Source organism: Peromyscus leucopus, chromosome 8b (assembly GCF_004664715.2).
Source record: "Peromyscus leucopus breed LL Stock chromosome 8b, UCI_PerLeu_2.1, whole genome shotgun sequence".
NCBI classification, from domain to species: domain Eukaryota; kingdom Metazoa; phylum Chordata; class Mammalia; order Rodentia; family Cricetidae; genus Peromyscus; species Peromyscus leucopus.
In genome coordinates, this window is record NC_051086.1 from 61,570,902 (window position 1) to 61,583,822 (window position 12,921).

General features: G+C 44.3%; 1 protein-coding gene across 1 annotated transcript in view; it reads right to left on the minus strand.

The window, feature by feature from the left end:
- The window catches only part of Supt6h (SPT6 homolog, histone chaperone and transcription elongation factor), a 40,987-nt gene that overhangs the window by 21,047 nt on the left and 7,019 nt on the right, over window positions 1–12,921 (minus strand). Inside the window, 10 exon segments of the mRNA XM_028866875.2 lie at window positions 1,733–1,875; window positions 2,063–2,152; window positions 2,481–2,597; window positions 3,417–3,518; window positions 4,538–4,811; window positions 5,318–5,402; window positions 5,560–5,752; window positions 6,031–6,107; window positions 6,201–6,353; window positions 7,082–7,220. Of these exon segments, the coding sequence (XP_028722708.1) occupies window positions 1,733–1,875; window positions 2,063–2,152; window positions 2,481–2,597; window positions 3,417–3,518; window positions 4,538–4,811; window positions 5,318–5,402; window positions 5,560–5,752; window positions 6,031–6,107; window positions 6,201–6,353; window positions 7,082–7,190 (1,343 nt within the window). The 5' untranslated portion in view covers window positions 7,191–7,220.

Sequence of the window (12,921 nt, forward strand, 5' to 3'; positions counted from 1 at the left end):
CAGGAATCAAGATCACGTAGGATGAGCAAACAAAGTCACACAGCGGTCTCAAACTAGTTTTAGCACAGCCAGGGTATCTTAAAAGAATGTATATTGTTGGGGGTGGCAGTGCTTGGTTGGAATGTGTAGAGACTAAAGCAAAAGGCCTGCCACAAGCCTGGGACATTCAGCAACATCCTGCTTCAAAAACCATCAAGTAAGCTGGGTGTGGTGTCCGAGAATTTGAGAGGTGGGAATATCTTTAAGGCCAGACTGTACTATATGAGATTCTGTAACAACATATACATATACAATACATATACACGAAATATATCAAACTAAAATGGTTAGTGGTAATTACTAGAAATGAAAGTATATATATTTTGTTTTTGTTTTTCGAAACAAGGTTTCCCTGTGTAGCTTTGTACCTTTTTCCTGGATCTCGCTCTATAGACCAGGCTGGCCTCGAACTCACAAAGATCCACCTGCCTCTGCCTCCCGAGTGCTGGGATTAAAGGTGTGCGCCACCACCGCCTGGCCAGAAATGAAAGTATAAAGGCCAGGTGTGGCACTACACACTTGTAATCTCAGTACTAGGGAGACTGAGACTAGATTACGAGTCTGAGGTCAGTGTGGGCTGCATAGTAAGACTCTGTCTCAAAAGAAAATAGCAATACAAGGAAGGGGCAGACCAGGCAATATGTCTTTCGTGAAGTTCAAAGTCTTTGAAACTACTTCTCAGCTTGTAAATACTATCCACCAAAACCATCTGCTGCCCTCCACTACCACATTATTCAGGCTCCCAAATTACTTTCCAATTGTAGACTGTTTCTTGCATAGCGTTATCAACATGGAATAAATCCACACATTACCACATCTGAACCCCTAACACAAGGGCTGGGAGATGGCTCGGGGTTTGTAAAGTACTTGCCACTGGACTGCCTGATACCTGACATTATGTTAACCAACTTTGAACACCACCTTCCTCACTCAGCCTCTCAAGTACTGGGATTACAGGTGTGTGCCACCATACCCAATTTGAATTCCTGATTCTTTTAACAATTTAATTTTTGGTAAATAAATTAGTTTGCTTTTTATATACCAATATAGAAAAATCAAAGTGAAACTGTCAGATCATTCATTTCCTTCCTTGCTCCCCATGGAGTTTATTTTGTAGCTCAAGCTAACTTTGAACTCAGAATCCCAGCTCTACCTTCCAAGTACTGGCTTACAGAAGTAGACCAACACTCAGCTAGAAAGCTCACTTTTTTTTTTTTTTTTTTTTTGATTTTTCGAGACAGGGTTTCTCTGTGTAGCTTTGTGCCTTTCCTGGAACTTGCTTTGGAGACCAGGCTGGCCTCGAACTCACAAAGATCCACCTGCCTCTGCCTCCCGAGTGCTGGGATTAAAGGCGTGCGCCACCACTGCCCGGCTAGAAAGCTCACTTTGAGTTGGGTGTGGTGGCATAAACTTTCAGTTCCAGTACTTGGGAGGCAGAGGCAGGTGGATCTCCATGAGTTCAAGGCCAGCCTGGTATACACAGTGGGTTCTAGGACAGACTGAGCTACAAAGAGAAAGGAAGAAATAAGTAAGTTCTCAGAAAGGAAGAAATAAGTTCATTTTTGATGTGTTGACAATTTGGGTTCTAAGGGCTGGGACCCCATTCTACAAATTCTGCAAAGTAACAGTGCTCATGAGGACCTGCCTTCAGTCTGGAGGCTCCCTGGAACAGAATGAGCCCTGCATGTCCTACCTCTCCATATCAGTAGTATCCAAAGCCCGGATGCCATCGGCAAGAGGTTTGTCAGGATCAGCAGAGATCTGCTCATACTGGTAAGCCTGCATCTTCTCAAACAGCCGTGTTAGGTTCTCTTTTCGGATTCTCAGCTGAGTCCACTAGGGCAGAGGAAGGCAGGAGTGAGAACCAGTGCTAAGCTCTGGAGACCCAAGTCCATTGTTGTTCCCTTTAGCAGAAGCCCCAGTAGGGGAAGCTGGCAGTTCTGGAGGTCAGAGCTATAGCACCCCGATACTGGTTTTTCTCCACCCGGTTCTCAGCTCCTTGTGGGCCTCTTGTCCATGTTACCTTTTCATCCCACTGCCACACTCTCCACAGGTCATTGATGTGCAATTCAGGTTCAACATACTCCTTTCGGTAGAAGGCAATAAAAGGCACCTATGGTAGCAAGGATACTGCTATCAAACAGAAGAAAGATCTGCAAGTATCTCCTCTGCTAGAGGATAATCATTTCCTAGTCTCACTACTCCACAAAATTCACAAGTAAAGAATGGCCCCTCTAACTGGCTATCCAATGAAGTGTTCTCCACAATGGAGTAGGTAACATTGCAGACAGGATGTCTTGTCCCCTTGGTCACTAGTGCCTCTTGTTAGTCATAACATTCTTGAGTTAAGCGATTCCTAAGGATGACGAAGGGGGTTTACTTGATCGTAGCTACCACTTGCCTTATTCTCTAAATTCTAATGAATTTAACCACTGGGCTACCTCAAAATGCTGATTCCGCATGAAGCCCAGGGCCTCTTTGATCTTCTGAATTGTGCTGGGCCCTTTGCGACTGAAGCTACTAGTCGGCTGCCCCCGGTCTAGGTAATCACAGCTTTCCTATGGGAGAAGCAGAGACAAAACAAAAGCAGCAAGTCAGTGAAAAAAAAGTCCCTCTGTCTTACCCCACAAGAGCTTCTAACATGATAGTATTTTCTGAGGACACCGAACATTTTTCTTCTCTTTTCTTTCCCATCTCTTTCATTTTTTAAAGACAGGGTTTCACTGTGCAGCCCTGGCTGTCCTAGGATTCGAGCTTTGTAGACCAGGCTGGCCTTGAACTCACAGAGATCTGGCTGCCTCTGCCTCCCAGGTGTTGGGATGAAAGGTGTGCACCACCACCACCGCCTGGCTTGAAATTTTTCTCATATACACATATACATATACTCTTTCCCAAGCATACAGAAGCATCACACAGGGAAGGAACAGCTTCTCATTTTCACCAACTGACCTCCGGTTCATGTCAGAACTTTTTTTTTAAAGATTTATTTATTTATTATGTATACAGTGTTCTGCCTGCATGTATGCCTGCAGGCCAGAAGAGGGCACTAGATTTCATTACAGATGGTTGTGAGACACCATGTGGTTGCTGGGAATTGAACTCAGGACCTCTGGAAGAGCAGTCAGTGTTCTTAACCTCTGAGCCATCTCTCCAGCCCTCATGTCAGAACTTTTAACATTACATTTATATATATATATATATATATACCATGTACCATGTGAGTGCCCGGTGCCCACAGAGGTCAGAAAAGGGAGTAGGAACCATAGAACTCCAGGTACAGGCAGTTGTGAGCCACCCTGTGGGTTCTCTGCAAGGGCAGCAGTGCTTCTAAGCATGCAGCCAGCTTTCTAGGCTCTCAAATGAAAGCTCTTGAATACCTGTAGGGAAATGGTTGGTGTGGCAAAGGCATTTCTGTAGATCCAGTCAGCTTCTTCTTCTAGTTCATCATCTTCAGCTGCCTTGACAGGGATGGAGCGGAGCTGTAGTAGACAAGAGGGTGAGACATCTTTATTCTGTATCCTGCTTAGGAAAAAACACACACCACTTCTGGACAGAAGCGTGTGATCTTTAGTACGTATTTCTAGTGTCACCCAAGATGAAATAAGCATTTTCCAGATCTGTTAAGGGTACCATCTCATGCCAGGTGGTGGTGCACGCCTTCAATCCCAGCACTCAGGAGGCAGAGGTAGGCGGATCTCTGTGAGTTTGAGGCCAGCCTGGTCTACAGAGTGAGTTCCAGGACAGCCAGGACTACAGAGAAAAACCCTGTCTTGAAAAAACAAACAACCCCCCAAAAAAATTTCAGGGCTAGGAAGTAGCTTAGTTGGTAGAGTGATTACATAGCATGCACGAAACCTAAGCATCACAAAACCTGGTATGATGGTGTATGCCTGTGATCCCAGCACTCAAGAGAAGACAGAGACCTGGGCGGTGGTGGCGCAAACCTTTCAGCACTCAGGAGGCAGAGGCAGGCAGAGTTCAAGGCCAGCCTGGTTTATAGAACAAGTTCCAGGACAGCCAGGGCTACACAGAGAAACCCTGTCTCAGGGCACACACCTCTCCCCAACCCCTGCCCCCAAAAGATGGAGGCAAGAAGATCAGAAATTTAAGGTCATCCTTGGCTACATACTGAGTTTGAGGCCACTCTGGGCTACACGAGAACCTGTCTCAAAAACAAACAAAACAATAACAAAACAAAAAGCAAGAATGCCATTTCGCTGTCAGTCTTGTAATCCTTGCTACTCAGGAGGCTGAGGTTTAAGACTTGCTTGGGCTATAGAGTCAGTTGAAGGCCAAATAAGTTAGTGAGACTTTTCAAAATAAAAAGAGTAAAGACAGGACCAAGGACATCATTCAACAGCAGCACTCTTACCTAACATATAGGGGCCCTATGTTTAATTTTCAGTACCACCAGAATAAATAGATAAACAGACTCCCTGGACCTGAGTTAGATGGCTTTCAAAGTCCATGATGGAAACTACTCATTGTGGTTTCCTACCTGGAACCTCTCAGGCAAGTCAGTGGCTCGGATTTCATTGTCCTGGTCTGTCAGGTGACTGCTCTCCAGTTCACTTGGCTCATACATCTCAAAGATGCTCCTGCGGCTCACACGCTTCTTGGTAGTTTTCTTGGGGCGCACTCGGATTTCACCTTCAGCCTCGTCATCCTCATACTCATAGTCTTCCTCCAGTTCTTCATCATATTCATTGTATTTCTCAAATTCGTCATAGTCAAAGTCCACACCGAAGATCTCCTGAGCTTCTTGCAGGGCTCTATGTGTGAGAATAAGAGGCAGTGGGCTCAGGATCGAAAGGGAAGAGAAATGCAGCCCCCGCCCAGATCCTTTGCATGCCTCAGAGGACTAAAGGAGCAAAGAGAAAAGCCAGTTGGAAAATCACAGTCAACGTGGAACAAATAGGTGCCTGAAAGTTTCAAGGCAAACTATTATCAGAGGATAAAAAGCTTATCTTTGGCACCTGCCAGAGATAGGAGCCAAAATCATAGGTAGATGGGTCCTTATTCTACTTGGTGAACCATTTTCTGCCAAGATGCTGTAACATTCCCTTAGAACAAAACCTTTCAAATTATTATGCTTTGATGCAGGTTAAAAGGTCATCTATAGATGAATACACTGGGTAGAAGAGGGATCCTGGTCTCATGCCCATGTAGAACTCTATTATCTTTTTTGTTTTGTTTTGTTTTTGGCAGAAGCCTCTGGACTTCCTGATCACATGCCCATTCGATGTCTTTATCACCACATGGTAACAGGAGCACTTACGCATCTGTATATCCAGGAAGCTTTTTTCGCCATTTGGGTTTTTTTAGAGGCTGTCCATCATCATCCACAATGAAATCATCAATATCTAGGAGGAAGAAGAACAAGTCAGTGCTCAGTCAGTGGGTATTTCTGGTTCCTGCCAGGGAGAGTTAGGGAGGTACTAGAAGGACTTCCTTATTAAGGAACAGGAAATCTCAACATCCACCCAATGTTGGCTTTCCTGTCCAGCATCTGTCATGTACCTGACTCTTCATCATCTTCCTCCTCTTCCTCTGGAGGAGCCATGGGGGCTTCTACAGCCTCCTGTCCTTCCTCCCCTTCTTCATCCTGGAAGATTTCCCCTGCAATAGCCTCCTTTTCATGTTCCTCTTTGCCATATTCCTCTTCATCATCATCTTCATCATCAGACATTTTTTTGACACGTCGGTATTTTTGCTAATGTTGAGAAAAATATGCTTTATTAGGATGGGGTATATGGGTGTCTAATATAAGGATGCCTGTTACCCAGGCTCATTCCTATATTCCAACCACAATTACTTTTATCAAGTGAGATGGGAAAGATGTTTATCCAGGCTTGAGGCCCATCTTGCAAACTGACAAATCTTTTTCTAACAGACTTCAGATCTGGGCCCCACAGCATTATGCTGCTGGGCACCCTTCTCTTCTCTGATGACCCCACACTATTCGGAAAGAAAGATCCAGAAATAACTTACTCCTCGTTTGACTTTCACACCCAAATTCTCCTCAATGAGGTCAAAGTCATCATCTTCCAGGCGGTCATCAAAAGATGCTAAAGGGAACAAAGTGCGCACGATGAGAGGAGCTCTTTCCACTGCGACTTCCACCCCAGCCCCAGCTGACACGGGGACATGCTGCTACTCACGGCGTTTCCTCTTGTTGCTAACATCATCTTCTGAATCACCCGAGTCGCTGCCCTCATCTTCTTCCCCCTCTTCATCATCGTCATCATTGATAAAGCCTTTCAGGTTGCCTTGCTCATCTTGATCATCTAGATTCTCCTCTTCCTCCTCCTCATCTGAAAACACATGTGTCTGAGGCATGGAGACTGGGGATGGAGGGGGGTGGGGCAGACTACCCTCTTAACTTCAATTATCCATCTGCTCTGAACCCAGTGACTAGGTGGCATGTTAATTTTCTGCCCCATGAATTGGCACAAGGCAGGACTTGGAGCAGCAGCACCTACAAAGGAAGACTTCTTTCCCACATTTACCATGTCTTTAGGTAAGATGATCTTCCCAATTACCTTGCCTCCTCAAATCATTAGTAGAAGCTTTACAGTTACCAGTAACCTACTTTCCTCAAAGTACAAACTCGGCAGCTACAGTCTGTCTTTTATTCTTTGCTAACAGTTATACCTCCCCTTCCCCCTTCAAAGTTACTTCAGAATTCTACTCTCTTGATGACCCTAAAGGTTAGAAAATGGGGTACATGAACATTCATAGGGCTAAAGTGGGAAGCTTTACAGATTTATTTATCAGTTTACTGTCTGTCCCATACACTAATGTAAACTTGAACTAACGTAAGAATATCTGCACCTTATTCTGTCTTGCTAGTTTTCTAAGTATTGTGCCTGGGATACAGCAGAGTGGTGCACTATGCATTTCTAAGAATGACTGAACGTTCTCAAGCTGGTACCTCATGTGTGAGAACTTCTGTGCTCAGCCTGAGCCTTTCATCAGCAAGAATCCAACTATCCAAAGCTTAGGAATAGTGGGGAGAAGCTTGAGGCTGGGGCCTCCTCACCATCATCCTCCTCTTCCACAAACTTCTTGGTGACTCTAGGTACCACCTCGCCGTCATCATTGTATTCTTCCTCTGATTCTTCGGCCTCACTCTCCACAAAATCAGACATTGCTGATGCTTCTCACAGCCTCCTTGAAGACTACAGAAGGAAAGGAAGTGGGTGTGGGGTAGTGAACAAAAATAACACACATGAGCCAGGTGTGGTGTTGCACACCTTAAATCTTAGCACTCAGGAGGCAAAGGCAGGCAGAGCTGTGTGAGTTTGAGGCCAGCCTGGTCTATACACTGAGGTCCAGGACAGCCAGAGCTACATAGTAAGACCCTTTCTCATAACAAACAAACAAACGAAAGATACATGGTTTTTTTTTTTTTTTTTTTTTTTTTTGGTTTTCGAACAGGGTTTCTCTGTGTAGCTTTGCGCCTTTCCTGGAACTCACTTGTACCCAGGCTGCCTCGAACTCAGAGATCCGCCTGGCTCTGCCTCCCGAGTGCTGGGATTAAAGGCGTGCGCCACCACCGCCCGGCTGATACATGGTTTTAAACAGGGCTCTTAAACTACTCCACAAAATCCTTGTAGCTATCTACCATGGCTCTGTCCACTCTATCATTTTTTCTTCGTAAGAATCAGGAGGCTCACCTTGGGAGTGTAGCTCAATGGTAAGGGCTCACCTAGCATGCAAGAGGCCCGAGTTTGATCCTCAAACCAGAAAACAATCAGAAGGCTCCAAATCTCCCATTCGTCCTGGGGTTGCTCCTCTTGTGTGTATTTTTTTTTTTTTTTTTGATTTTTTTTCGAGACAGGGTTTCTCTGTGTAGCTTTGCGCCTTTCCTGGGACTCACTTGGTAGCCCAGGCTGGCCTCGAACTCACAGAGATCCGCCTGCCTCTGCCTCCCGAGTGCTGGGATTAAAGACGTGCGCCACCACCGCCCGGCTCTCTTGTGTGTATTTTAAGTAATGTCAATCATACAAGACTTACATCAGAATCTTTTCTCTTTCTCACTGATTTATTGAGAAAGGGTTTCACCCTGTAGCCCAGGTTGGCCTTGAATTCACAGCAATCCTCCTGTGTCTGCCTCTCCAGTGCTGGGATTACAGGAACTAACCAGCACATCTGGTTTTATTATTTCTCTTAACCCAGGTGTTTTACTTACTTCACAGTATCCAGGCAGAACTGGGCAGCTCAGAAAGCAACCAGCACAGGGATCATTAAACAGGGGAGACTATGATGGGAGAGTGAGATGACATGACTTGTTCTCAACAAGTTTGAGAAACAGTAACTGCCCAGACTTCACACAAGGTGCTTTCATATGTACTCTAGCAGAGTTAAAAGAAAAATCCCTGCCATGTACGGTAGCACAGGGTTTTAATCCTAGGATGCAGAGGCAAGAGGTGGATCTCTGGGAAACTGAGGCCAGTCTAGTCTAAATAGTGAATTCCAGGTAAGCCAGGGATACACATTAAAGGTTTTAATCCCCAAAAAAGGAGGTGGGGGAGACTAGAGGGATGGATCAGTGGTTAAGAGCACTGGCTGCTCTTCCAGAGGACTCAGGTTCCATTCCCAACATCCACATAGTTGCTCACAACCATCTGTGACTCCAGTTCTAGGGGATCCAATATCCTCTTCCAAACTCCTTGGGCACCATGGTACACAGACATATATGCAAGCAAAACATCCATACATATAAAATAAAAACAATAAAATTACTTTAAAAAAAAAGAAAGAAAAATCTCTTTCAATAGATTAAACAACCACTATGTGAACTTATACCTAGTTGTATGATGCTGGTTTGAAGAATTAAGCTGAAAAAGAGCCTCTTCAGAAACATCAGAACCATGGTGAATCCATATTTATCATTAACCTCCTAGTTTCATTTCTGTTGCTGTGATAAAACAATGACCAGAAGCAGTATAGAGAAGGAAAGAGTTTATTCATCTTACAATTCCAGGTCACGGGGCCGGGCGGTGGTGGCGCACGCCTTTAATCCCAGCACTTGGGAGGCAGAGCCAGGCGTATCTCTGTGAGTTCGAGGCCAGCCTGGGCTACCAAGTGAGTTCCAGGAAAAGGCGCAAAGCTACACAGAGAAACCCTGTCTCGAAAAACCAAAAAAAAAAAAAAAAAACAATTCCAGGTCACAGTCCATCAATGAGGGAAGTAAAGGCAGGAACTTGAAGGCAGGCTTACAGGGTATTCCATACAGCATCACCTCTGACCAAGGAACTCACTTCACAGGCAAGACACAGTAGGAGCCATGAAGAATGCTGCTTCTTACTTGGCTTGCTTACACTCAGCTAGCTTTCTTATGTGGTCCAGGACCACTGACTAGTGATGGTGCTGCCCATCGTGGGCTGGGCCCTCCTACATTAACAATCAAGACAACCCCGCTGACTGGGTACCCACAGTCCAATCTGATCTAGGCAATTCCCCAGCTGAGGGTCACTCCTCTCAGATGACTCTAAGCTGTGTCAAGTTGACAGTTAAAGCTAACCACGCATCTCCTTTGGGGGGTGGGTCTCTCAAATTCTTTCATGGCCTACAGAAAAAATGGAAAGCCTGGTGAACTTAAGAGCAAGATCAAATTCTGATCTCATTACCTAACACTTAGATCACCGGGCAACACAAGTACCCCAAGCCTGCTGAACTGAGTTTGAACTCTGGAACCATGCTTGAAGGAGAGACTGATTCCTCAAAGTTCTCTGACCTCAAATGCACACACAAACCATACACAATAATAATTATAAAGATGACGATGGAAGTTGGTGAGATGGCTCAGTGGGTAAAAAAGCGCTTTGCTGTGCAAAACCTGGTGACCTTAGTTTATCCCTGGAAGCCACGTGAAGATGGAGAAACGGGACTCCACAAGAGTTGTCCTCTGTCCTCTCTCCCTACCCCACAGTAACACCTAAAGAAGAATCACCCGGCGGTGGTAGTGAACACCTTTAATCCCAGCACTCAAGAAGCAGAGATGGATCTCTGAGTTCAGGCCAGCCTGGTCCTCAAAGCAAGTTTCAGGACAGCCAGGGCTACAGAGAAGCCACATCTCAAAAAACAAAAGTCTACTGTTTCTTCTTTGTTTTAGGGAGACTGACTCAATATGGCCAGAGTGGCCTAAAATTTGCTATGTAACCAAGGAACCTGAACTATAGATTCTCCTCTATTTACCTCCTAAGTACTGAAACTACCATCATAACAAGAAATAATGTAGTTTCAAATAAATGTTAACTGGGTTTCTTTTTAAAAAATATTCTGTTTTGGGGCTGAAGAGATGGCTCATCAGTTAAGAGCACTGGCTTCTCTCCCAGATGACTCAGGCTCAATTCCCAGCCCCCAGCACCGACACTGCAGCTCACAACTGCAGTTCCAGGAGATCCGACACCCTCACACAGACATGCATGCAAGCAAAACACCAAAGCACATGAAACAAATAATTCTTAAATTTTTTTTTATGTGTTGTGCTGGGAAACCCGGGTACTCTATCTAATAGAGCAACAAATGCTTTCATCCAAAGAGCTCTCTCTCCAGCCCTGTCAGCTGGGTTTCAGTTTGAGTTCTGGGTCTCATTTTACTTAGTATTCTATAATTCTATACCAACCAATAACTTCACCTTCTACGTCCCTGCTTTCCAACATAGCTAAAGGCTGGCAGGAGAACTCAAAACAACATACCTGAGCCTTGAGTCGGACATTAAAATATTACACACAGGCAGGCAGACGATGTGGCTCAGCAGGTAGATTGCTTGCCTGGTACACATGAAGTCCTGGGTTCAATTTCTAGCACCGCAAAACCAGTTGTGAACAGCAGAAGCTTCTAATTCTAGCTTTCAGGAGGTGGCAGGAGGAGGATCAGAAGTAAAAGGCCACATGGGCTTGGGAGCTAGTTTACTTGGTAAAGTGTTTGCCAAGTGAGCCTGAGGACTTGAGTTGATCCCTAGGAAGCTGGGCAAGATGGCACCGACTGGTAATTTCTAGCTGGGGGTCGGGGGGTGCAACAGGTGGGTCTGTAGGACTCACTACCCTAGCCTACTTGGTAAGGGTCAGGCTACAGAGACCACTCAAAAGATAAGAGGACAACCCCAGAAGAAGGTACTTGAGTTTATCTGTGCATCTGCATAGTATGCCTACACACTCCATACACATGAACAAAAGTAAGTTTAAAGTTATTCTTGGGCGACATAGTGAATTGAAAGACAGCCTGAGCTACCTGAGATCCGCTTGGAAAACAAAAACACAAACAAAAGGCCCTAAAACCCATGCACCAAACAAGTCAAGTACTAATCCCAAAATTCTAGCTCAGAACCTTGAAGCTGGATGCTCATAAACTCAGCAACACCCCTCAACTTACCTCAACTTACTATCTACATACCCTTTCCCCACACTCTACATTAGAAGTTTCTGGAAGACAGAGACTGTACCCAGTTGAAGCACTAATAAAAACTATGACAACAAATGACTATACAAGAGGCATTGTAAGGTCTTCTGTGGTTCTATAGCAGAAAAGCTATATCCCTCTAGGTGTTCCACAAATTATAGTTGCTTAGTGTCTGTTACATAAATGTTGTGGCTACAGTTCTCCTGAAAGTCATCTGAACTGGTATCAACCAATACCATACCCAATTAAGATGAACTGCGTCAAAAGCGACAACAAATTAGAGCAGCTGGAAGGGGAGGTATTGCAATTGGAGTATTAGCATGCAGGCACCCTCCCTTCTATCCCAGCACCAAATAAACTGAGCATGCTGGCTTAAGCCTGTATCTCAGGAGCTTCAGAAGCAGAGGAAAAGCAGAAGTTCAAGGTAAGGTCATCCTCCAATACATAGTGAGTTTGAGGCTAGCCTAGGCTACGTGAGACCCTGTCTCAAAAAACAAAAACAACAACAACAACAACAACAACAACAACAAGAAAACGCAAGTGGAGATTTGGGGTTCAGATGGAAAAGAAATCACAGGCTGAGGTTTCACTTCTTTTTTATAAACTCGTAGGTGCCTGCCATGTGAACCGTGTGAAAACTGAAAGCTGGAGGCCTGAAGAAAAGCAGGACTATCTGTTGTCAAGTAGAGAGAGAGAGATGTGAAAATAAATAAACCATTCTAATTACTAAGATTCCTATTTTAATTTTTTTAATAAAAATATTAGTTATGTTAAAAGGTAATGGATGGGCTGGAGAGATGGCTCAGAGGTTAAGAGCACTGGCTGCTCTTCCAGAGGTCCTGAGTTCAATTCCCAGCAACCACATGGTGGCTCGAGACCATCTGTAATAAGATCTGTGCCTTCTTCTGGTGTGCAGGCACACATGTAGACAGAAAACTGTATACATAATAAATAAACCTTTAAAAAAAGATTCATTATTTTAAAAAAAAATGTAATGCATTTACTACTTTAAAATGAACTATAGTTTTAAGAAATGAATAAAGCAATCACCAGAAGAGAAATAAAAAACTATCAATCAAACACCAATATATAGGCAAACCCCATATAGATCTCCCCTGGGTACTTAAAAATACATATACATATATATTTATTTTTGTGTGTGGTGTGCGCTGTGTGTGGTGGGTGTGTGTAGTAGACTCTTCCATCTTTACATGGGTTTTCAGGTTACATTAGTTCAGGTTGCCAGGCCTGTGCAGCAAGTGCTTATCCCCACAGAACCATCTCGCTGGCCCCACCCCTTGGTAGGTTTACTGTTCACCTATCAAATGCCAGACAGTCAGTAAATATCCTATTAATCTCTACTTGTTCTGTAAGTTATAAAACATTAAAATATTTCTCTATCCATTTAAAACAGAGGGAAATAAAAATCAAAAAGGGAAAAAATACACTCAGAGGTGGGGGATCTTGTTCAAA